Source organism: Vigna angularis, chromosome 10 (genome assembly GCF_016808095.1).
Source record: "Vigna angularis cultivar LongXiaoDou No.4 chromosome 10, ASM1680809v1, whole genome shotgun sequence".
Taxonomy (NCBI): domain Eukaryota; kingdom Viridiplantae; phylum Streptophyta; class Magnoliopsida; order Fabales; family Fabaceae; genus Vigna; species Vigna angularis.
In genome coordinates, this window is record NC_068979.1 from 5,210,585 (window position 1) to 5,234,531 (window position 23,947).

At 34.2% G+C, this 23,947-nt stretch overlaps 4 protein-coding genes and 1 pseudogene across 6 annotated transcripts; 3 read left to right on the forward strand and 2 right to left on the reverse strand.

Moving 5' to 3' along the window:
- Positions 1–5,182: 5,182 nt before the first annotated feature.
- LOC108335141 (cytochrome P450 81E8) lies at positions 5,183–7,161 on the forward strand. The gene is made up of 2 exons (XM_017571083.2): positions 5,183–6,256; positions 6,343–7,161. Exons 1-2 carry the CDS (start codon positions 5,378–5,380, stop codon positions 6,946–6,948), a joined length of 1,485 nt encoding a protein of 494 aa, XP_017426572.1. The 5' UTR covers positions 5,183–5,377; the 3' UTR covers positions 6,949–7,161.
- A 131-nt stretch (positions 7,162–7,292) lies between these two features.
- LOC108335439 (cytochrome P450 81E8-like) lies at positions 7,293–9,328 on the forward strand (annotated as a pseudogene).
- A 966-nt stretch (positions 9,329–10,294) lies between these two features.
- Positions 10,295–11,916, forward strand: LOC108334554 (cytochrome P450 81E8). Of its 2 annotated transcripts, none has more exons than XM_017570390.2 (2): positions 10,295–11,203; positions 11,263–11,916. In XM_017570390.2, the coding sequence occupies exons 1-2, from the start codon at positions 10,313–10,315 to the stop codon at positions 11,866–11,868; spliced, it is 1,497 nt and encodes a 498-aa protein (XP_017425879.1). In that variant the 5' UTR covers positions 10,295–10,312; the 3' UTR covers positions 11,869–11,916. The 2 variants fall into 2 exon arrangements, with proteins under 2 accessions (XP_017425879.1, XP_017425880.1); XM_017570391.2 differs by having other exon boundaries at positions 10,295–11,197.
- Positions 11,917–12,002: 86 nt separating this feature from the next.
- Positions 12,003–13,242, reverse strand: LOC108334555 (uncharacterized). 2 transcript variants are annotated; one of them, XM_017570393.2, is made up of 4 exons: positions 12,910–13,242; positions 12,722–12,820; positions 12,420–12,584; positions 12,003–12,315 (listed from the first exon to the last, which is right to left on the reverse strand). In XM_017570393.2, the coding sequence occupies exons 1-4, from the start codon at positions 13,147–13,149 to the stop codon at positions 12,310–12,312; spliced, it is 510 nt and encodes a 169-aa protein (XP_017425882.1). In that variant the 5' UTR covers positions 13,150–13,242; the 3' UTR covers positions 12,003–12,309. The 2 variants fall into 2 exon arrangements, with proteins under 2 accessions (XP_017425882.1, XP_017425881.1); XM_017570392.2 differs by having other exon boundaries at positions 12,003–12,306; positions 12,910–13,241.
- An 8,813-nt stretch (positions 13,243–22,055) lies between these two features.
- LOC108336096 (transcription factor MYB44) lies at positions 22,056–23,534 on the reverse strand. Its single transcript, XM_017572424.2, has one exon. It carries the CDS (start codon positions 23,294–23,296, stop codon positions 22,364–22,366), a length of 933 nt encoding a protein of 310 aa, XP_017427913.1. The 5' UTR covers positions 23,297–23,534; the 3' UTR covers positions 22,056–22,363.
- Between the last annotated feature and the right edge of the window lie 413 nt (positions 23,535–23,947).

Genomic DNA, 23,947 nt, shown 5'->3' on the forward strand with positions numbered 1-23,947 from the left:
AAAAGGAAAAAAATCAACCACAATCACGTATGAAAAATTCAATAAACGGATAGGCATAGAACTCAAACTTGAAAATTATTTAACAGGGAGATTTCACATACCTCAACGAATAGAATGACCTTACAAAAATGATGTGATTACAAAATAATACAAGAAAATACAAAAAATAACATTAGGATCACCTTTATCTCTAGAGGCAGACTTTGCCTTCATCGTTCCTGTAACAAAAACAAATTTACAAGGCCAAGCGCAAATATTTTAATTTGAACCACGGGCGTGTGGTAACCGACCATAAATCTCTCCATATGTGTTTCGTTTTGATCGACAAATGATAGAAACTTCAACTATATTTGTACAGGGTGCAAAACATTGATGCATGACTAAAAAAGGGTGCAAGAAGACAAAAACTTCAGACCGAAAGGGTTTCCTCCTGCTTGGAAATTGTTTGGGGGTAACAGTAGTTGACAACCTACTACCACTCAGCTGCTAATATGAATTTGAGAAGCCAAAAGCAGTTCCCTCTGTAGTAAAATTCCCAAATCCTTGAAATGCACTAAATTTCTATTCCATCACAACCATACCATATTTTGATGGCTCGTCCACCTACACAAGTAAGTGAAAAAATTATGTTGGATTCTCCAATTTCAAATGTACAGTGTCTCGCATGTAAAAAATGAGATTTACTTTTTGTCAAATCCCTTACATTTGTCCATATGAACTGTAGTGTGAGTGGTGTAAGTGGGTAAGAATCCAAAACGGATGTTCATATCCAAATCGGTATCTGTTCAAGGTCAAACAAATATCTGACTTCCGTTATGCACGAACCACCATCTGATTGAACCATCACCGCCACGAACCGTCATGAATCACCAACGCACCACGAGAATAAAGAATGAAGAAAAACTAGAAATGGAGAATGATGTTAATGGAGAAAGTGAAAGTGGGGTGGAGGGGTAGGGGGTGCAGGCTTGCGAGAGAGAGAAAGAGTGAAAGTGAAAGGGAATTAGAGTTTTAAAATATAAAAAGTAAAATAGATAAAAATAAAAGTAAAATAGATAAAAGTAAAAGTAAAAAGGGTAAGATTGAAATTTGGAAAAAATTGGAGAGGTGTAAGGAGAAGATAGAGTGGAGGGAGTAACACTCTCTCTGCATAGATCTGGCCCAATACTATCACAATTTTTAGACTGTTTCTTCTTGTACCTCTTACATTTCTCTCTCTATTCTCACATTTTTTTTAATTCCTAAAACTATCTATTGCATTTCAAAAAATTCTACACCACACTTCTTTTCCTTCATAAATTTCGAAATTTATTAAAAGAAAAATTTCAACAGATTTCAACAAATTTCAACAAATTTTAAAATTTATTAAAACTTTTGAAAAATATTTTAATAATTTAAAAATTTATTGAAGTTTTTGAAAAAAAAATTAACGAACTTTAAAATCCGATAAAATACTTTTTCTTTCATGAATTTTAAAATCTATTGAATTTTATTTTTAATCGATTTTAAAATTTGTTTAAAAATATTATTTTTTAAAATGTGAAAATATATTATAAAATTGTGAAATGATTCAGGAAAAAATATGGGGTGGTGCAGAAAAAATACTCCAATTTCTAACACACGGCTGAATTTATTTGAACTGCAGAGTTTGTAATCTCATCCATCCTTTTTGTGAAGTGTCTTTCTTCTTTACAATAAACTTTGAAATCAATTGAAAGCTTCATTCCAGAAGAACGTTGAAAACCACTCAATTTGACTGCAATTTTTCTGTCAATTTTCCACGTGGCAAAAGCCTATTGCATGCAATCTCTCGAGCGTTCGAGATTATTCTTACATTCTCACCAACATTTCATAACCCTGCGCACCTTTTAGGACTTGAATTCTCTCGAGTTGAAATTTCAAAATGTCAGCATCTTTTATCATGTGCCACCACGACTATTCTAATACCTTGTGAATAAATTTCTTCGAAAATATTACAAAATCAAATAAAAAAAGTATATAACTCATATAAGCTAAACCAGATTATACTAATACAACTATATAATATTAATACATATTATAAGTCTGATTTAAATGTTAAAGTTCCTTTTTAAATATTAACACCAGTTTAACAAGACCAAAAGTATAAAAAAATTATAATTATACTAAAAAGAAGAGAAGACTAAGAAAATAAAGACAGTAAAAAGAAAGATGTGTCACTAAATGTATAAGTTCTTGTAAAAACAAGTATTTTATAAAAATTCATCTCCTCATAAGACTAAAGATGCAATTGTTTTACTTTAAAAAATAGCTTAAGTTTAATAGAAAAGAAAATATAAGCTTATAGTATCAAAATTGATATGAAGAAAATAAATCATAAAAGGTAAGTAAATGTATTTATTTTAAATAAAAATAAAAAATTAATATTAAATTATGGGATAAGAAGAAAAATAATATATAACTTTTCAAATAAATAATAATTATATTATTTAATTAAGCTATGTGTAAAAGTATCATTATATATATTTGAAATATTTTATCAACTTACTTATACTTATTAATATCTTTTATCCTCAGTTTTAAATTAATAAAAGCTGGAAATTAAAACGATTACAAATATTTTTCCAAAAATTAAAAATATATATGTTTAGACTAAACTATATTTAAAATCTAGTACTACTATTTTACTCAGTTCGTGAACAACTCTTTAACATACTTTATATATATTGAATTTATAGAATAAGCATGATTTTGTAAATTTGAAAAAAAAAATTAATAACAAGTAACATATATGCCAAAGAAACGTGTCGCTGATATTTTAATATTACTTTTTTGACTTGCAATATATCCATATATATTTTTAAGATGTCTTGATTCTTGTGTGATATAATTAAATAGCAGTGATACTTGACCCAAGGAAAATGACTAATACGTGAAATAATAATATTTTGATTATAATTATATTATTTTTTAATTTAACATTATAAATAGTCTCAAATAAATGTTTACTTAATTATATGTATTTTTTATTAATTTAATGTTTGGTGGTGTAGGGAGTAACCCTCAAGTAATTTTTTCGATAGTTAAAAGGAAGAAAACGTTAAGGGTGTTGTTCCCTCTACCACCACATCTTTCTCCCTCCACTTTCCATTTACTATTTTTGTCCCTAAGTAAAATTTTATTTTTAGGGTTATTATTTTTTAATTTTACCCATTCACAACCTATTCCACTAATAACTTATTTTAGTTTCCCGTACATGAGTAAAATACTTTTCTTTCATTTTAACATTATATTTTTTCCTCTCTTTCTTTCGTCGTTATGAGATACTACAAGTTGCAAAGGTGGGTGGTGGTGGAAAGAATTATCAAGCAGTCTCCCTCTCGTGGTGCAGTGTCGCTCTCGTGGTGCAGTGTGTGGAGTGGTGCAATGCGTGTGTTGCTTCCTCCAGGTGCGTATTCGAATAAACCTTCAAATAAAACCCTAAAATAAAAAACGCAACCTTGGAGGTGACATCCTTCAACCGGATGTCAACATCCTTCAACGGATGTCAACATCCTTCAACGGTAAAACGGATGTCGACATCCGTTGAAGGATGTCACCTCCATTTAAAGGTGACGTTTTTTATTTTAGGGTTTGTTTTATTAGTTTATTTTTTATTTTGGAAATATTTTAATAATTTAATTTAAATGTTTTGATTTATTATTTTTGAATATATTTTTAATGTATTTTAATAATGTAAGGAAAATGAAGAAGAAAGAAACGAAGGAGAAGGAGAAGTGAAATGGAGAAGACAAATGGGGTTGCAGAGTAAAACGAAAGACAAATTGTTAAACGAAAATGAGATATGGAAAGATTGGGTGCAGGGAGTAAAGTAGGAGAACTAGATTTGAAATAAATTAAAATAGTAAAAGTAAAAAATTTTAATCTGAGGATATAATTGGAATTAAAAAAAATTGGGGAGGTGGAGGAAGAAAGGTGTGGTGGTGCAGAGAGCAACACCCAAACGTTAATGTTGTTGGAATATAAATTGATTTTATAAATTGGACGTAAAAGATAAAAATTCAAAGAGTGTTTCATCCTACACCTCCAACATCTCATCCTGCACCTCCAAAAATTCCATTTTTAACCTTCTGACATCCTGCACCTCCAATTTTTTTAAAAATTTTATTTTTAACTTTCTTCTCTTTCTTATTAAAGACATTTTAATAACTATCTTTTTATTTTCTTCTCTTACACTCTACATCACCTTAAAATTAATTATAATTTAATTTAAAATTTAAATATTATTTAATATAATTTTATATTTTAATAATTGTTAAAATATGATTTCTATTATAATAATAACTATATTAAAAAAATAAAAATAAAATAATAAAATAAAAATAAAAATAAAATAATAATAATAATATAAAATTTGACTTAATACATTCAAATATATTAAATTATATTAAAATATTAAAATAAATTAAACAATTATTAAATTGTAAATAAAAACAAAATTTTTTAAAAACTTGTTATCAAAAATCAGTTTTGTTTTTTATTTAAAATTTAATCAATATTTATTTTAACTAAAAATTATAGCATTATTTATTATATTTTTATATTTTAATAATTATTAAAATATAATTTATATTTTTATAATAGTTTTATTAAAAAATAAAAATAATAATAACTAAATAAAAATAATATTAAAAATAATATTAATAAAAATTATATTAAATAATATTTAAATTTTAAATTAAATTAGAATTAATTTTAAGATGGTGTAGAGTGTCTTTGATAAGAAAGAGAAGAAAATAAAAAGATAGTTATTAAAATGTCTTTAATAAGAAAGAGAAAAAAGTTAAAAATGAAATTTTTAAAAAAGTTGGAGGTGCAGGATGTCAGAAGATTAAAAATGGAATTTTTGAAGATGTAAGATGAGATGTTGAAGGTGTAAGATGAAATACTCAAATTCAAATAACATTATCCAGCAAAGGCCCAAATAACATTATAGAAAAGATCCAAATAACATTCTAGAAAATTCTATCTAGAAAAATTCTAGAATAATCTACAGAAATATCTAAAGATGTTTATTTATAAAATGTTTTTATATAAATTTAAAATTATAAAAGTATTTTAAAAAATTTTAGAAAATAAATTATAACCGTTAGATGAACAGACAACTAGGTTAAAAAGATGACATTGGGATGGTTATATCATTTATAACCAAGAAAAAAAATCTTAGAAACATTCAATACAAGTCTTTTCTGCTCTCAAAATCTTCCAACATCTTCCCATCTTAAACAATTCCTTGAGGGATTGAAATTTTGAAAAGTATACTGAAAAGAGTGTATAAAGACTTGGAATGGCCGCAAGATTTGTATCGAATTAACCGATTCTTCGAAATTTGTTAAACATGGAATACAACCTTATCAACCTCCTTTACCTTTTCATTTTTGTCATCACTTTGAAACTGTTGTTTTCCAGAAGGTTGAAAAACCCACCACCGTCTCCACCGTCTCTTCCAATAATCGGCAACCTATATCAGCTGAAAAAACAGCCAGTGCACCGCGCCTTGCACGGCCTCTCACAGAAATACGGTCCTATCCTCTCTCTCCGGTTCGGATCTCAACCCATCCTCGTCGTTTCATCAGCATCTGCGGCGGAAGAATGTTTCACAAAAAACGACATCGTTTTCGCGAATCGTTTTCGCTCTAGCACTTCCAAGTATCTTGGCTTCAACAACACCATCATCACGGCATCATCGTACGGCGACCACTGGCGCAACTTGCGTCGTATCAGCTCCCTAGAAATCCTCTCTAATCACCGTCTTAACTCGTTTTTGGGAGTACGAAAGGACGAGACTATGAAGTTGCTTCGAAAGATGGTTAGAATCTCTGGTAAAGAAGAATCAGCGAAAGTAGAGCTGAGACCCATGTTTGCAGAACTCACGTTCAACATAGTCATCAGAATGGTGTGTGGAAAACGCTACTACGGTGAGGAACACGACGGCACCACCGCTGAGGAGGCTAAGAAGTTCAGAGAGCTCATGGATGAGATATCGCAATTTGGGTTGGGGTCCAACCTCGGAGATTTTGTGCCACTTTTCAGAATTTTTCGGAGTCACAAAAAGTTACGAAAGGTTGGAGAGAAGCTAGATGCGTTCTTCCAAGGACTCATTGATGAGCATCGGAATAAGAAGGAAAGTTCAAATACCATGATCGACCATTTGCTTTCCTCGCAGAAGTCACAACCTGACTATTACACTGACCAGATCATCAAGGGACTTATTATGGTACGTTGTTAATTTACTTTGTACCATGTTATGTTGATTCATTTTTCTGGAACATGATGTAGTAATGTTGTTTTTTAATTTGGTAGGCATTTTATGTGGCTGGAACAGAGACTTCCGCTGTAGCATTAGAGTGGGCAATGTCTAATTTGTTGAACAAACCAGAGATATTGGAGAAATTAAGAATTGAAATCGACACGGAAGTTGGAGAAGAGCGTTTTATAGAGGAAGCAGACGTTACCAAATTACCATACCTTCAGAATGTTATATCTGAGACTCTACGATTACATCCACCACTGCCCATGTTTTTGCCCCATTTATCCTCTGAAGATTGCAATGTGGGAGGTTATGACGTACCACGCAACACTATGTTAATGGTGAATGCGTGGGCCATACATAGGGACCCGAAGCTGTGGGCTGACCCGACAAGCTTCAAGCCCGAAAGGTTTCAGAATGACCCAGTGGCTGCACACAAATTAATGCCTTTTGGGTTGGGAAGGAGGGCATGTCCTGGTGTTGGCATGGCCCAAAGAACTATGGGCTTGACTTTGGGCCTGTTGATTCAATGCTTTGAATGGAAAAGAGTTGGTGAGGAAGAAATTGACCTCACTGAAGGACGAGGAACTATTGTGGCCAAGGCAATTCCATTGGAGGCTCGATGCAAAGCACGTCCAATAGTTAGCAAGATCTTCTAAATTTGTCTAAATTTAAGTTGTTGTGGATGTTTAAATTATTTATCATGTTGAATTAGTAGCCTTTTAACATATTTTTCTTTTCTAAATACATTTATAATGTAGAGAAAATGAGAAATTTTAGGATGAACCATTTGGTAGTCCACCCTGTAATAAGATTTCTGGTGTTTTGATTAATCGCAGTTTCACTTTTAATATAGTGCACCTTTGACACCACATTCCTTTTCCCTTCATAGTTATAAAAAGTGTTGAAATATTGAAAGGAGCTATAATATTATTGCGACTTTTCACAAAACATTACCTAAGGACAAGTATTTCTAGAAACCTGTGAAAAGATCAAATGTATTTAATAACGAAATTACTTCTAAAAGTGATTTGGGTGTATAAAAAAATAATTTTCTGGATTTTTTTTCTTATTCTGATGGCCCTGTTTGTTTACTTTTCTGAGTTAGAATATTATTGCAACCATGCAAATTTGAATAAGACTATTGTGAGGTATTGATAGCTTGAAAAGTACACCGAAAAGAGTGTATAAAGAATAGGGATAACGATAACATTTGTATCGAATTCACTCTTCCGTCGAACTTTGCTAAACATGGAAGACAATCTTGTCAACATGTTTTTCTTTTTCATTTTTGTCATCTCTTTGAAACTGTTGTTCTTCAGAAAAGGGTTGAAAAACTCAGCACCATCTCCACCTTGTCTTCCTCTGATAGGTAACCTCCACATGGTCAAACACCCAATTCATCGCGCCTTCCACACCCTCTCACAAAAATACGGTCCTATCTTCGCTCTTCGCTTTGGGTATCAACCCGTTCTTGTAGTTTCATCCGCATCTGCAGCGGAAGAATGTTTCACCAAAAATGATATCATCTTTGCAAATCGTTTCAACTCTACAAAGACCAAATATCTCGCCTTTAACAACACCCTCATCACAGTCTCGTCTTACGGCGATCACTGGCGCAACCTACGCCGCATCAGCACCTTGGAGATCCTCTCCAATCACCGCCTTAATTCCTTTCTGGGAATTCGAAAGGACGAGACCATCAGGCTGCTACAAAAACTTGCTGATGCTTCTAATAAAGACGATTTCACGAAAGTGGAACTAAGACCACTGTTTGCAGACCTAACGTTCAACACCGTGATGAGAATGGTGTGTGGAAAACGTTATTACGGCGTGGAAGAACACGATGAGACCAACGCCGAAGAGGCTGGGAAATTCAGAGAGGTTATGGATGAATTGACGCAGTTCGGATTGGGATCCAACCTCGGCGATTTTGTGCCTTTTTTTCAGATTGTTCAATTTTAGCGGTGACAAAAAGTTACGAAAGTTCGGGGAGAAGCTAGACGCGCTTTTTCAAGGTCTGATAGATGAGCATCGGAAGAAGAAAGAAAGTTCGGACACCATGCTAGACCATCTACTCTCCTCGCAGCAGTCACAGCCTGAGTATTACACTGATCAAATCATCAAGGGTCTTATTATGGTGAGTCGTTGATTTCCACATCTCACGTATACTTCATTTTAACACAGTTCACGACTCATTTCTGCATATTTTATGGGTTTTGCAGGCGTTAATTGTGGCTGGAACAGAGACTTCTGCTGCAGCGTTGGAGTGGGCAATGTCCCGTTTGGCAAACCATCCAGAGGTGTTGGAAAAAGCAAGGATTGAATTGGAAAAGCACGTTGGAGAAGCGCGTTTGGTGGAGGAAACGGATATTCCCAAATTACATTACCTTCAGAATATAGTATCAGAAACTCTACGGTTGAATCCACCGGTCCCTATGTTAATACCTCATTTATCCTCGGAAGACTGCACCGTGGGAGGTTATGACGTGCCACGTAATACCGTGTTAATGGTGAATGCGTGGGCCATACACAGAGACCCGGAGTTGTGGGCTGACCCAACGAGTTTTAAGCCCGAGAGGTTTGACAATGGGCCAGTGAATGGTCACAAGCTGATCCCGTTTGGGATGGGAAGAAGGGCGTGTCCTGGCGCAGCCATGGCCCAAAGAACTTTGGGCTTAACTTTAAGCTCATTGATTCAATGCTTTGAATGGAAGAGAATTGGCGAAGAAGAAGTTGAGCTGAGTGAAGGAGAAGGAAATATAGTGCGGAAGGCCATTCCTTTGGAGCTGCAATGCAAGCCTCGTCAAATCCTCACAAACAATTTCTTATTTTCACTTAAATCCCTTTAAATTCTTTAAACCTGATCAGTTATCTCGTCTTTATTTTTTATATTAGTGTATAAATAAAAAACTCTTCTGTATTGCTACTATGAGAAATGTATAAAGAAAAAGTAAATTAAGGGAGGAGAAAGATAAGATTTGGCTGGGTACGAAATATGGTATTGAAGATATAATGAAATAAATTGACATGTGATCGTTTACGTAATCTTATCTATAATTATCTTAAAAATATATATAATCTTCTTTAAAGATTAAAATATATATATACGTATTAGGTAAATATTTTTCCAAAAAATTATATGAATCTGTTGTAGCATAAGAGGATAACAATTCTCCGTATTATTTCTCATTATATAGTTTTTAACATGTTAGTATTTATGACTCCTTGAAACAATATAATTAATTATGATTAAAATGAGTTACCAATGTACTTGAAACATCAAAATGGTTGTCGACCAACAACCCCTCCATATATTGATGCTTACATTTTATACTTAGGGAAGAAAAAATAGACACTTATATTTATGAATTCAATTTGTAAGGAATAATAAATAAATATATTTAAAGATATCTAAAAGTAATGGAATACAGTTTTTAATTATTCACTTGTTCATAGAGTGGGTAATGTTATATAGGATTTAACTTGATATTACTTGTTAATAGTCGTTAGTAAATTTTATTTTAGTATTTTTAATAAAATTTAATGATAAATAATACATTTTTTATATAAAATATTAATCATTGAAAAATTGTTTAACATTTGATTTTATATATTTATATTTTTATTTAAATATATGAAATTAAATTTATTTTTTAAAATTAAATTTTTAAATTTATATTTGATATATGTAAATTTATTTAATAGATGAAATTATCATTATTATTATTTTAATGTATAATTTTATTTTAGTTTTATTTTAAAATTGTTTATTATCTGAATATATATTTTAATAATTTAATTTAAAATCGCGGATAGCATTAAAAATAGTTGGACGTAATTCGGCGAATTTTATTTTCAGGACCGTGGGTGATTGCCATTTATATCTTGCCTACCTTTCCATTTATATCTTCCCGACCTTTCCTTTTCTTTATTATTAAAATAATTAAATAAAGGATTTAATTATATATGCATATATACACACAGACACTGATAGAGACTCTGCTAAAGAAGCCGGGGGTCATGGAAGAGCACCTTATCAAGATTATTTCCTTCCTTTTTATCTTCTTCTTAAGCATAAAATTACTATTCTCCAGAAAAAGACAAAAAAACCCACCACCAAGTCCACCTTCTCTTCCGGTAATAGGCAACCTTCACCAGCTGAAACAGCCGGTACACCGCACCTTCCACGTCCTATCACAAAAATACGGACCTATTTTCTCTTTCCGGTTCGGCTCACAGCCGGTCCTCGTCGTTTCATCTGCATCCGCCGCCGAAGAATGTTTCACCACAAACGACATCATATTCGCGAATCGTTTCCCTTCTATCAAGACCAAGTTCCTCGGCTACGACAACACCATTCTTTTAGCAGCATCCTACGGCGACCACTGGCGGAACCTGCGACGTATCAGCTCCCTCGAGATCCTCTCATCTCATCGTCTTAATTCCTTTTCGGGAATCCGAATCGACGAGACTCTGAAGCTGCTCCAACATCTGGCTCGAGCCTCCAACAAAGAAGAGTTCACGAGAGTGGAGTTAAGGTCCATGTTCGCGGATCTCACATTCAACACAATCATGAGAATGGTGTGTGGAAAACGCTACTACGGCTCCGAATACGAGGGGACCAACGCTGAGGAGGCTAAGAAGTTCAGAGACCTCATGAATGAAATGGCTCAGTTCGGGTTGGGATCGCACCTCGGAGATTTTGTGCCTGTCTTCAGATGGTTCGATTTTAACCGTAGCCACACGAAGTTACGAAAAGTTGGAGAGAAGATGGACGCCCTGTTTCAAGGACTCATTGACGAACATCGGAACAAAGATCAAGACTCAAACACCATGATAGGACGTATGCTGCATTTACAGGAGTCACAGCCTGAGTATTACACCGACCAAATTATCAAAGGCCTTGTAATGGTACTTTCCTAACTCTTAGATTTTTGCAGAATTCGTAGTTTATAGAGTCTTTTTTGCAGGTGTTGATTGTGGCTGGAACAGAGACTTCCGCTATAGCATTAGAGTGGGCCATGTCGAATTTGTTGAACAATCCGGAAGTGTTGGAAAAAGCAAGGATTGAATTGGACACCCTGATCGGAGAAGAGTGTTTGATGAAGGAAGAGGATGTAAGCAAATTGCAGTACCTTCAGAATATAATCACTGAGACTCTGCGATTGCATCCTCCAGCGCCAATGCTATTGCCTCATTTCTCCTACGAAGATTGCACGGTGGGAGGGTATGATGTACCAGGTAAGACCATGTTAATGGTGAATGCATGGACCATACATAGGGATCCGGAGCTGTGGGTTGACCCAACAAGCTTCAAGCCGGAGAGGTTTGAGGATGGTCCCATAGACGCAAACAAGCTAATGCCTTTTGGGTTGGGGAGGAGAGCGTGTCCCGGTGCAGCCATGGCACAAAAAACTTTGAACTTGATTTTGGGTTCGTTGATTCAATGCTTTGAATGGGAAAGGATCGGAGAAGAGGAAGTTGACATGACCGAAGGACGGGGAACTCTGGTGCCCAAGGCCATTCCATTGGAGGCCAAATGCAAAACGCGTCCAATCATTAGCAAGATATTCTGATTTTTCCCTTGATTGTTCATTAATGTACAATCACATTATCGCGTTGAATTACGCATTGGTGTGTATTTACTCATTTCGAAAAATATCCAGAATGCGAGTATAATTAGTATGTGTGTACTTTCCATAAAAAGAACTTGAGAGTAAAATTTAAATGCGTATTCAAGTATAAGAACAAATGTCATGGATGCAATTAGACTGATTGTCTACTTGAACTAGCAAGTAGACTTACAGTGCACTTGAACTACTTCAATTATTTTCATAATCTCTAATCATGAGTGATATTTCTCTCATACAACAACAGTTGTACCACCACACCTCATCTCTTATAAATAAATAGACATATATAATAAGAAAAAGCCGGTAGAAAATACACCATTTTCACCTAGCAATGGCAGATCAGGAGCACTCGCTTCTACTTGGCTTTGAGGACACGAAAACCTGTCACAACTTACAATATGAAAAGAACATCAGGAGGTTATCTATTCAATTCAACATCATACCATACATAATACATATTACATGTGTATATAATAAACACTATTTCTCTCTACCTGATAATCATCACTGCTAGGAACCCAGTCGTTGGTGGCAGGGTTGCTTTTATATCCTCTGGGTTGGATTTCTGTTTCAACTGCATTAACATGGCCATCGGGCAATTCAATCTTATACCCACTTTCCTCTCCTTCTGTTACAACATTTATGAATCCACTCCCCGTCTGTTCAACAACGAAAAGAAAAAATCCAAGAAACTGAATCGCATGAAATTTTTCAAAAAGGTCACAAAAATAAAACTCAGATGCTTCAGCAGTTTGATTTAATTAATTGTGGATCCAGAAAGGGTTTGTTCACGAACCGTGTGATGCTGTTTGTCAATGGACGCCAATTCATTATAGTACTGCGTCGGCACAAACTCGTCCTGTGCGTTCACCACCCCCTCTGTTGAAATTGTATCCTGTCAATTTTAGCAGTTATCAGAAAAACACACCAAAAACTCTTCTTATTCTCTGATAATTGGTTGAGAGAGAGAGAGAAGTTAGCTACATGAGAGCTAGATTGAAGAGATTGAAATTTATGAAGCTCCGGAATATCGTTCTTAGAGAGGGAGTGGTTAACGGCGCGTGGCGATCCGGGTTCGCTTCTGTTGGGTTTGACGGGTCGGTCGGGTTGCAAGGCATCGAAATGGGCTTTGATCTCGTAAGCGATCCTCAATTGCTCTTCCGTATCCAAAATCTCGTCGCTCCGGCTGGGCTTCGTCGTCGTCAATTCCGCCATCGTCGTCATTCCGCTATTTTTCTCTACCAAACCGAACACAGAATCGGGTGGTGAATGCTATATACGTGTTAACAGAGAGTGTAAGGGTAGAAAGGACAATGAAAATAGTGAATGTAGATAGATAGTGACACAACAATATTATATGATATCGACAGCTCGAAGATGAAACCATGGGCCTTCAAACATCAAACCACCGTTTTCGTAGGCATGCTTTGAATGGGCTTCAAAAAAACGACTCCCAATGGAGGACACGTAAGTCTTGTCGTATTAATTTATACTATAATAGTAATAATAACTCTAATTTTATTGAATTAGTCAAGTATAGTATATATCCTTTAATCAGATTAACATAAATATATGCACTGGAATACTAGTACGATATTTTCATATTTACTGAAAATTTTTATACTGGTTGTATATGTAAAATATTTCAAAATGATTAATTAAACTAAAAAATATCATTCGCTTAAATTGCGTACTTACATGCATTCTGTACGAGTCACATACAAATCACTTCATAAATTTACATCCTACTTTCTCGTTAATATATAAATAGATGTTTTATTATGGACTTATTATCGACCGAAGAGGTGTAGGAGAATCTCTAATTATTTTGGACTCATACACAAGATGACATACGATCCTAAGGAATCGAACGATCAACGTGCAGAGAAGAATCTTTTGGTCGTACAACCATTGAGTAGACTTAATGCACAAATAAATGTTATAATGACTACTGTTAAACAGTTAAGGTTTACATTAATGACCATTAAGAGGTAAATTAATTGGTCAGATTCCTTTAAACTCTATAAATAAGGGTTTAGGATTCGAGTAAACTCTATAAATAAGGGTTTAGGATTTGACGTAATCTCACGTTTTACTCACTACTAAATTATAAAAGGTCTACCGAGCAAATTTTTAACTTGAGCATCGAAGTGTTTTCTGCAGGTTGTCCCCTATTCGGTGTCCGGTTGGCTGGAGATAGGAGAAGGATGACGCTCGACAGCAACAGGCGCTCGGAAGCGACAGAAGAACGTCCGGCGAAGATCCTCGTTTTACAAACAAATTTTATGAAGTTAAGTTAGACTTAAAAAATCTACTTTTTAACATGAAATTTTGTATTTTTGTTGAGAAAATATTTACGGACATCTAAATACGATATTAACAAAGTTTACACAATTTTTTAAATATATACAACTGATACCCATTACATAACCAGGTAAAGAAATTAATTGACGCCGACGATCATGATTAATGACCCGAACCTCTTGTGCTTGGCCCTGAAGACATGGTGTTGACTTGAGTCTCAATCAAAAGACGGGTTCTTATATTATCGTGAGTGTTGGGTTTGTCTTTGGTGAGTGAAAGTGTAAACTGTGGTTGATCCTTGATAGGTTTATGATGATGAGTGAGGTTTTGTTGTGATGGAAGGACTCTACAATTTACAAGGGTTGGCATTGTGACGACCAACACTGTGAGAACTACCATAAGTGAAATGGGGAGTCTCATCATTATTGTTCTTGTGTTTGGCTGAATTGTTGGCTTCAAAACTCTTTGTAAGTGGCATGAGTGTTTATACCCAAATAAAGAGACGTGGGGGGACACAAAATATTACCTTTGGCATCTTGAACGACCGAGCCAAACCAATGGTGTTTGCTTTTGAAGTTAATGAACGGTGGAGGGCTTTGTTCGGGTGGGACCCGTTAAGGGATGTTTGGGTGGATGAAGAGTTTCTGAATACAAAATGAATCACTATTCATGGACATTCCTAAAGATATGGGAAAAGAAGAAAAATAAAATATAGAGTCTCGGCTGAATATTTCACTATTTCAAATATCAACAAGCACTCATTAAATAAGAGAAATAATCACTGTAAAATATTTTTATTGAATAAAATAAAATTGATGTTGTGTAAGTCAATATACTTTATATAATATTAAAAGATGTTAAAGAAGTTTAATGATGTATTTTTTTTTATTTAAGGTGAGGAGACTTAAACCTTTGACAGTGTAAAATGTGAGTAGAGAATATTTCTATTTGGTTGGGAAACAAAGAGGATCTTTGGTTCCAAGATTTGAGTGCAAATGTTTGAATATGTTATGGGTGGAAAAGTGAGTAGCAGAGGCAAAAGTAACGGTGGAATCAATGTGGAAGGGTCATTAGCGACTAGTAAACTGAGTATTTGTACTTGGGTTCACATTCCCCTAACAATCAAAAAGATTACAAGATTCTCTATTATTTTTCTCACGTGGATGCCGAGTTTTAAGATCATATTTCACTGGTTCTCCTGCCTTTTAATATTTAATCATGGTTTAATTGCTTCCTTTGTCCCCAGTTTGGTTGAATTGTGTCAAATTCATCCTCATTTTTAAAAAAGTTTCATTGTCGTCCTCACAGTGGTATAAAAGTTTCATTGTCGTCCTCACGTGGTGTAAAAGTGTCAATTGAATCCAAACATAGAAAAAATTTGTGTCAAAGTAGTCATTTTTCCTATATCTCTGTGTCTTCCTTTCATACAATCAAGTACAGATATTCATTTTACCTTATCCAATTTAAGGCTTTTCATAGCTCCAGAGAAGTGACATATGAAAGGAAGACACAGATATATAGGAAAAATGACTACTTTGACACAAATTTTTTTTATGTTTGGATTCAATTGACACTTTTATACCACGTGAGGACGACAATGAAACTTTTTTAAAAATGAGGATGAATTTGACACAATTCAACCAAACTGGGGACAAAGGAAGCAATTAAACCTTTAATCATTATCAATTGTTTAAATTTTTTATTTATATTTTCTTTTCAACATAATAAAGATTAATTTATAATATATAAATTATACAAATTTTATTTTATAAATCAATTTTGTGAAATTAAATTAAACATAAAATCTATTTTTTAATTTTTTTATTACAATTTTTTTAATCTTCTTCTGATACAGATCCAAACGTTAATTTACTGCATTTTTCAGAAACCGTAAGATTAATGAAACAGAATAATCTGTTTTGTGATGCGCGTGTTAAAAATCAATTGAGATATTTCATCCACTTACAATAAATGAGTTCGTCATTTTAATACAATATTTCCTAGTTACTGCTATATGGGTATAAATAAAATCGTTTCATAATTAAAAAAAAGAAAGTAAAGTTCTGACAACATTGAGACAAATAGTTAGTTAAATATATATGCACACACAAAAGTCTAGATACATATATTTATATTTATATAGATCTTTTGTCAACATGATTAAAGGATTATCAATTACATCAAATAGAATAGTGCAACTAGCCAATTCTACACTTTAGAATATTTGTATTGGATATCTACTACATTTTAATTGTAACTTTTTAGTAATTATTGACATTCGTGAACATTAAACTAATATTACACATTCTCATTCACAACATATTATTAAAAACAGTTCACATATTTGTCATTAAACTCAGTTATTTATAACTTACCAATTAAACGCATTATATACATATAATTAATCAAGTAATATTTGTAAATACTTTATTTACCTGTGTACATTTAGGCAAACATTTTAATCCCTTTTAATTCAAACAACTAGACTAAAGATATTATTTTTGAGACATAGTTCATTTATCTAGTAAAATTAAATCCATCAAGCGAATTAAATTATAAAAATATCTCAGTTGTTTTTTGATGTTGTTAGTCGAATTAGACAAATTAATTTAAATTGTTTTCAATTAATAGTTTGTGTGGCTATTTATTGACTTTCTTTTGCGACAATTGATGGACGACAAAATGGTGTATCCAATTTCGGGACAAGCAGAATCCTCATTCGTGGTCTCAATCGTATTTCAAAAATTAAAGGAAAGGGCCTAGCCTTTACGAATCTGCCTTTTCTTCACCGAAAGTTACATTTATTTTTCCTGAACAACTTATATTGCTTCAACTAAAGAGCTCGAATACTGTTTATTTTATTATTATTATTATTATTATTAAATTATTCATATAAGAATACCACAAAAATAATTATAAAATTGTACCGTATGTATCTCTGGTCGAACGGTCTTGACCAAAACAATAGCGGACGATCCTTTATGTCACCCAATCCCGAGCAAAGATAATAAAAAGGTCATCCGGCTTAGCATGTGTGATGACCGAACGATCAATCTTAGTCGTAAAACACTTTTTAAGGAACATCAAGAATCACAACTAAGAATAAATATCAATTAATATTTCACTAATATTTGGCTCATCTCAAAAACTATAAATAAAGGTCAGATAAGAGGTAAGTTATCGTATTTATTGTGAATTTAAGACTTTGTTCTGACTCCATACGGACTATTTATTCACTTAAGTATCGGAGTACCTTTGGCAGGTACCCTAAATCAGTTTAGAACGAGGATTACGACGTATGACAAAAATATGCTTACTCAAACCACGTAGGAGGAAAACTGTGAAAGTGTATTGATGGAAATTGCTTTACCCTACATAAAAACAAAAACTAATGATGTTACGTAAGTAATTATATGAATGCATTTTAGAAAACTGAGATGCACAGACTATATGAATGCATTTTCTTAAAACATTTGAAAAATATGTTACGTAAGTAATTATTTTAGAAAATCTCAAATTTTCTCGTGTCGTTTCATCCGTTCACATCAACAACGATGTGAATAATATTTGAAAAAAATAGTTAAGATGTGTCTAAGATTTTTGTAAATGTGTATAATCAAGAAACAACATACGTTAGCCTGTTTTGTAAAATAACGTTGGGCCTCAAATAGGGTTTTTTTATATTTATATTGTTCCCAGATAGGTCTTCTCTTACAATACAGGCAAGCACTGCTCAAAAGAAACAAACCGAAACAGATCTATCTTTCTGCACCCCCCAATGTTTAGAACAGCACTCCCGCAATGTGCCAAAACAAGAGAAATTTTTGAAAAATGATTTCCGAAATAAAAATAATAGAACAGAATTTTAAAAACAAACTCAACATAAATAATACATTCCAGAACGAACTTTTCGAAACGATTTTTTTTAATACATAAAATATAATTTGAAAGAAAGATTTTAAAATGTTTTTAGAGAGTTAAAGATTTATCATGCAAATATTTTAATTCTACAAACTTGGACCTCAAAAGTGTTCTTCTTCCTCCTTCTCTATACTCTTTTCAGCAAGAAATAGAATAATTGTATTTGTAGAAGATACACTTACATTCAAATGAGACTCAAATATTAACAAAGCACAAAGTGTGCAATTAATGAGAATGTAAATAAAATATCTCATGATTGTGTTATTTATAATATAATTTTTTACGTTTGTGGACTCTTACCTAGATGGATCAAGGCTTAGGTTTAGTGGCCCAATTATCTTGTCCGAGTCAATATTTGATCATATTATGCTGAATCACACTATAGTCGAGACACCATTAGTTATAGTTGACGGGCAAGTAATCAATCAGACCGCTTATTGGTAGTTATCATGCAAATTGGACATGTTTAAATGCAAGCATTTAGGACATATTCGGTTGTGTTATGTGTCTTATCGTTAGGACAAGACCAACACTAATGTGGTCGTGGAGTACTCAACCATATACAGTACACAAGCCCTACGGTCTTTTCATGAAATGTTAAAGGCATATAAAGAACTTAAGAGAAATAATAATAATCATTTCGTAGCTAACTTGTCAAACATGATGTGAGTATTTCATAGTTTTCATAGAGAGTTTTGCAAAAAAAAAAATTGTATCTTTGGTTGTATACAAAAGTTTTCGAAAATGTTATGAGCAAAATAAAATTGTCACTAATTCCAAAAGATTTTTTAGTGTTTACGTTGATTATGACAAATGGGTTTTGCTTCATCACACAGTTGCTTCGTCGGTTTGGATTGTGTCTGGGTAAAGGGCACAAGAATTTTAATATAGTGACTCTGTCGCATGGTTGTGTTTTTTGCATGCAAGACTTTAACTCATGCTTATATTTGCTTTGTATTTCATTCATTCACTTATGTAGGTTCCTTATCATTTCCCTTGGGTCCAGTTAGTTATTCAAAGCTTCTTCTAACACAACGTTGCTTGTCATATTTTTTGTAGTCACTGAATGAGTTTATAAGTGCTCATTTGATCTTACTATGGTACCAAATTTTTTTCTAATGGACTGATATAGTACTATTAACTTCCTCTATTTCGTTTGATTTGATGCAATCTTCACTCGATCTACAACCGCTCGAATAATAACTGCAAAATGTACTTTGATTCTTATGTCAGATAGGGTCTAGTCACACTGGTATTAAATGTAACAATTAATGATTGTAACACCACACATAGTTCCCTTATTTATATAAACTATAACGGAGTTTTACTTATTAGTGACCTAATTATGCCACAATCATCTCTTAATCGCAATTACCAGATTAATTGATGCTAAATCTTGCAAATATTCTTAATTACACTAGATATACCAGTTGAGGTGACTTTAGTTGTCCCGCTAATTATTTTATTAAATCAATGTGATAATTTTATCTCAAAACTATCAAAACTAACATGACGAGTTTGTTATTAAAATTACCAGACTCATATACAATTACACTTTATGAACATAAATTCTCCATTTAATATAAGATATAGAAAAAAAAATTGGGGAGTTTAAGCTTATAAACCATTGATATTATTTTCGCCATATCTATTTTTTATTCTCTATGTATCATTGCAATATTAGCGTTCATTTACCTGAGCAAATAATGTGTATACTTTCTCTTTTATCTTTATTCGAAAAATATACCAGTTGCCATCGAAACCATTTATTCCACTAGTTAATACATTTAATATCTAAATAATAATAAACTCGTAGGATATTATAGTCAATTGATTAAAAACATTAATTATTTTTAACTGAAGTAACACAACACAATATTGTAGAAGTAACATGAAAGAAAATACAGAAAGAGAAACGATATTGATTAATTAGAATAATCATATACCATATCCCAATACTAACACTTCAACAACAACAAAAAGAGAGAGAGAGGAAATTTTATTAATTTGGTTTATTTCAGATCTAAACTAAACATATAACTAATTCTTCTTGGCTTGTGTCTTAATCCAACTAAAAAAAAAAGAAATATCCTGTCCATGATTTCGGAAGGTGAACATCAACGAAGAAATATTTAATCATTTGCATCCAAGTTAATCATTTCCTGATGTGAAAAATCGAAATTTTATTATTGGATATAAAATTGCATTAGAGAGACATTTGAAAACGGCGATGATAAGTTCCTATGCAGTGTCTCTGATCCATTGAATTTTGATAGGCTTTAGATATTATTATTGTACTGTAAATGATGAGCAAAATTCCACTACTTACCGAAAGTGGTTCGTTACATAACGCATAATTAGTTTTATTTTTTATTTTTTATCTTTTCACACAAACCATGGTTTAGATGTTGGTCTACCTCTTTATCAACTGGCCAGCATTTTGGACTATTGCCAACATCATCGACGAATCTAGGACACTTACCTAATTATTACGAAAATCTATAAACCAATTCCTAATTCAGTTTTCTTCCGTTTCAAAGCAATCGTTCTACAGACCTGTAATATAATGTCTCCACTGCTATATTTTGGCTTCATTAATTGCCTGCTGTAAACGTAATCAGAGCATGGACCTACCTCCACATAATAATCAAAGCAGTTTTCACAGGCCATATTTATAACCTAATTTAAAATATTTCATTTTTATAAATCACATTTTTATATTAGATTTTTTACTTTAAATAAGAATTGTGCTATTTTTCTGTCATCATGGAAAGGAAAACTTTAGCTTAGTGGTTAATTAACTGCCACCGCAACAACGTTGAAAATCAGATATTTTATCTGTTAATCCGTTAGTTGCCAGCTAAACTACCAATGGTTATATCAGGCACATTATTCTTTGCTCACCGTTGGTAGAGTCAACGTCAATCTTCTCCTTTATCAAGATCAATTTTGACGGGTGAACAATAAAATTGAATATACCCATTTTAAACTAATGCTCAAAAGAAAAAAAAAAAGCAAAAGAAGCATGAGATACAAGAATTGTTCTTCAGGATTTTTTTTTTATTATTAATACTTTTATTTTATATACTTTATCATTTATTACTTGTATAATAATAGAAAAATGGAAAATAAAGTCATATTGAATTATTAGAGTCGTGCCATAGATGAGAAAAATATATGATGGCTTAAATTGGCCATCAATGTCATTGATACGAAAATATAATAATAGAAATGAAAGAAAGTAGTGGCTTAGAATCAGGTGAGGAATTGTTTATACCAGGAATATAGTGTGGATATACCGGTTCAGGTTTTACATTCTTTGAAACCGTTATAACGAAATGCATTAACGCATCATCGCTTATTAAATTATCTTTTTCTGCAATTCTATAACCCCTCTTTCAACTAATGCATTACATTTCAAAGCAATAATCAATTTCATGGCGGAGTTGAACAATTCAACATTTCTTCTCAGCTTCTTCTGTTCTATGTATGTACTGTACCAGCTACTCGTTCTTATCTCTCAGAACACATGGGGGCCACGCTCTACTAAACTGTTCCTTTGAGATCATCACTTTTTAACTTAATCAGCATGCCAATGGATTTCTCACTATTCTTGTCTTCTCCCAGTTTTATATATTTGTTCAAATTTGCTCCTTCAATTCAACCAATAAAGCCCCAACTCATGCATACATAAAAACCATAAAATTTTATCTGTCTATTTTAGGTCCCGACACAGAAACTACACACAGACTGAAACCAGCATCGATTCAGTAATATTCCCCTCGCTAAACTAATTTAACTACTTCAAAGTTCGGCAACTCAAGTTTTCCAAAACTCCCCTATGCCTAACTTGTTTTAATCCGAAACCAACCCAGATTGAAATTTATGTTCCACAAGCAAGGAAATAGATTTGAAGGATTTTGTTTATTCTAAGATTGTTTTTTTGTTTTTGTTTCACTGGAGAACAGGACCAAGAGAAGATAAAAATAGTTACAGAAATTTCTCAGACTCGTTTAGAATCTATGTATCTCCGCATCTTCGCTGCTTCTGCTTATGGATCGAGTTCTCTTACTGTACATTGACCAAAATTATTTCCTAGAAACTTTGATGATAAAAAAAGACAGGATAAAAAATTAAAAGCTGCTTCTTTTTTTCCCATTTGGAGAGGAGCAAACCAGCATTTTCTCTCATCCCAACTATGCTCTGATCATATTTACGAGTCCACCCTGCTAATCCCAATTCGCTTGACGGAAGCATTCCTAAACCCATCATCGGCTGCCTGAAAACACATCCCATTCGGATTCTGCCGCTCCATATAACTCCTCACCTCATTCCTTATCATTTCCTGCATCACCCCCAAAAACTCTGCACTTAGATTGAAAGCCCCCAATCCCGGTGGCTTCAACTGGGGCACAACAGCAGTCATCATTGGCAGCAAAGGGATGGTGTTCGACGGCTGTGGCGGTGGTACAGGGTGGGCTGACTCGGTTACCCGATTTGAGACCTCAGAAGAGTCAACACCGGGAAGGGACAGGGAAAGGGAAGTAGGAGGGTCATTGGAGGAGGAGGTGGTTTCTACTGGCGGTAAAACCGCAGCAGTCCTAGGCACAGGACGGAAGACGTGTGAGGGGGATGCAACCGGCACGCTGGACTCGCTCACATCGGATCCGGAGGGGCTACCGGGTGTGGGAGGGTTGATGTAGAGTCCCGTGGAGACGGGGATGGCCGGGATGGCCGCACCGGCGCTGACGGACCTCTTAAGCGGTGGAAGGTGGTCGTCCATGATGGATGAGGTGCACTTGCGCTTCAGGGTGGAGTTCCAGTGGTTCTTGATTGCGTTGTCGGTTCTGCCCTGGAGCAAGCGGGCTATGGTGGCCCATTTGTTCCCGAAGCGAGCATGGGCCCTGACTATGGTGTCGTCTTCTTCGGGCGTGAAGGCCCGGTGCTCGACCTGAGGGGAGAGCTGATTGCACCAGCGAAGCCTGCAGGACTTGCCGGAGCGGCCAGGGATGGACTTACTGATGAGGGACCAGTTCCTGGGCCCGTGCTTCTCCACCAGGTTCTGCAGAGCATCGTCCTCCTCGGGGCTCCATGGGCCTTTGATCCGGTCCATGTCCTTTCTGGACACAACAACGCCTGGGTTCATAAATATGTTTTGGTCGTGAGGAACAAGAAGGAGAGAGACGAAGGAGAGGCTCCTGTGGCGTGGAGTATTTGCTTCCTCCAATTCCTTATATGTGAGAGGGAGAGGGTGAAAGGACACCGATTTGGCAAGTTAGGTTTTGGAGTTGTCAGCGAGCGTTATGGGCAATCGGTACCGCTTCTTCCAGGGAAGCGGTTGGCTTGGGATTTGGGATACAGCTGTAATGGGACACGCGTCTGCTTCTGAGCTGCTCCCATTTACACAACTAAGTGACGTATTTTTTCCTCTCATGAAATAAGAATGAAAACATAAACAGACTCAACGCTCCACTTAACTATAGCCTCCACCCCTCTGCCTCGTGGGGAGAAGAGATTATTATTAATATTATTATATTTTTGTGAATTAAATTTTTGAAAAAAGGGTTTTAGGAGTTAATAATGAATGGTTTGGGAGTTTGACTGAGTAGTCCAGGCTGTAGAGCATTTGGTGTGGGATTTTGAAGTTTCGTCCTGTTGTGGGGGGAAAACAGTGAGTTGGGTGAGGTGGAAAAAACGACAAGATTGATAGCCGAATCAGAAGGCGAATCATTACTGCTTTTGTGTCAGTCCAGGCTGTATTCTATACCTGCCACCCCACCACCATATCATCCTATAA

Excerpts from the sequence above, each read along its gene's own strand:
- LOC108335141 (XM_017571083.2), top strand. The coding sequence starts at position 5,378 with ATGGAATACAACCTTATCAACCTCCTTTACCTTTTCATTTTTGTCATC. Across the intron at positions 6,257-6,342 it reads TCATCAAGGGACTTATTATG|GCATTTTATGTGGCTGGAAC; the intron begins GTACGTTGTTAA and ends TTAATTTGGTAG.
- LOC108336096 (XM_017572424.2), bottom strand. The coding sequence starts at position 23,296 with ATGAACCCAGGCGTTGTTGTGTCCAGAAAGGACATGGACCGGATCAAA.
- LOC108334555 (XM_017570392.2), bottom strand. The coding sequence starts at position 13,149 with ATGACGACGATGGCGGAATTGACGACGACGAAGCCCAGCCGGAGCGAC. Across the intron at positions 12,585-12,721 it reads TTGACAAACAGCATCACACG|ACGGGGAGTGGATTCATAAA; the intron begins GTTCGTGAACAA and ends GTTGTTGAACAG. Across the intron at positions 12,307-12,419 it reads CTAGCAGTGATGATTATCAG|GTTTTCGTGTCCTCAAAGCC; the intron begins GTAGAGAGAAAT and ends AAGTTGTGACAG.
- LOC108334554 (XM_017570390.2), top strand. The coding sequence starts at position 10,313 with ATGGAAGAGCACCTTATCAAGATTATTTCCTTCCTTTTTATCTTCTTC. Across the intron at positions 11,204-11,262 it reads TTATCAAAGGCCTTGTAATG|GTGTTGATTGTGGCTGGAAC; the intron begins GTACTTTCCTAA and ends TCTTTTTTGCAG.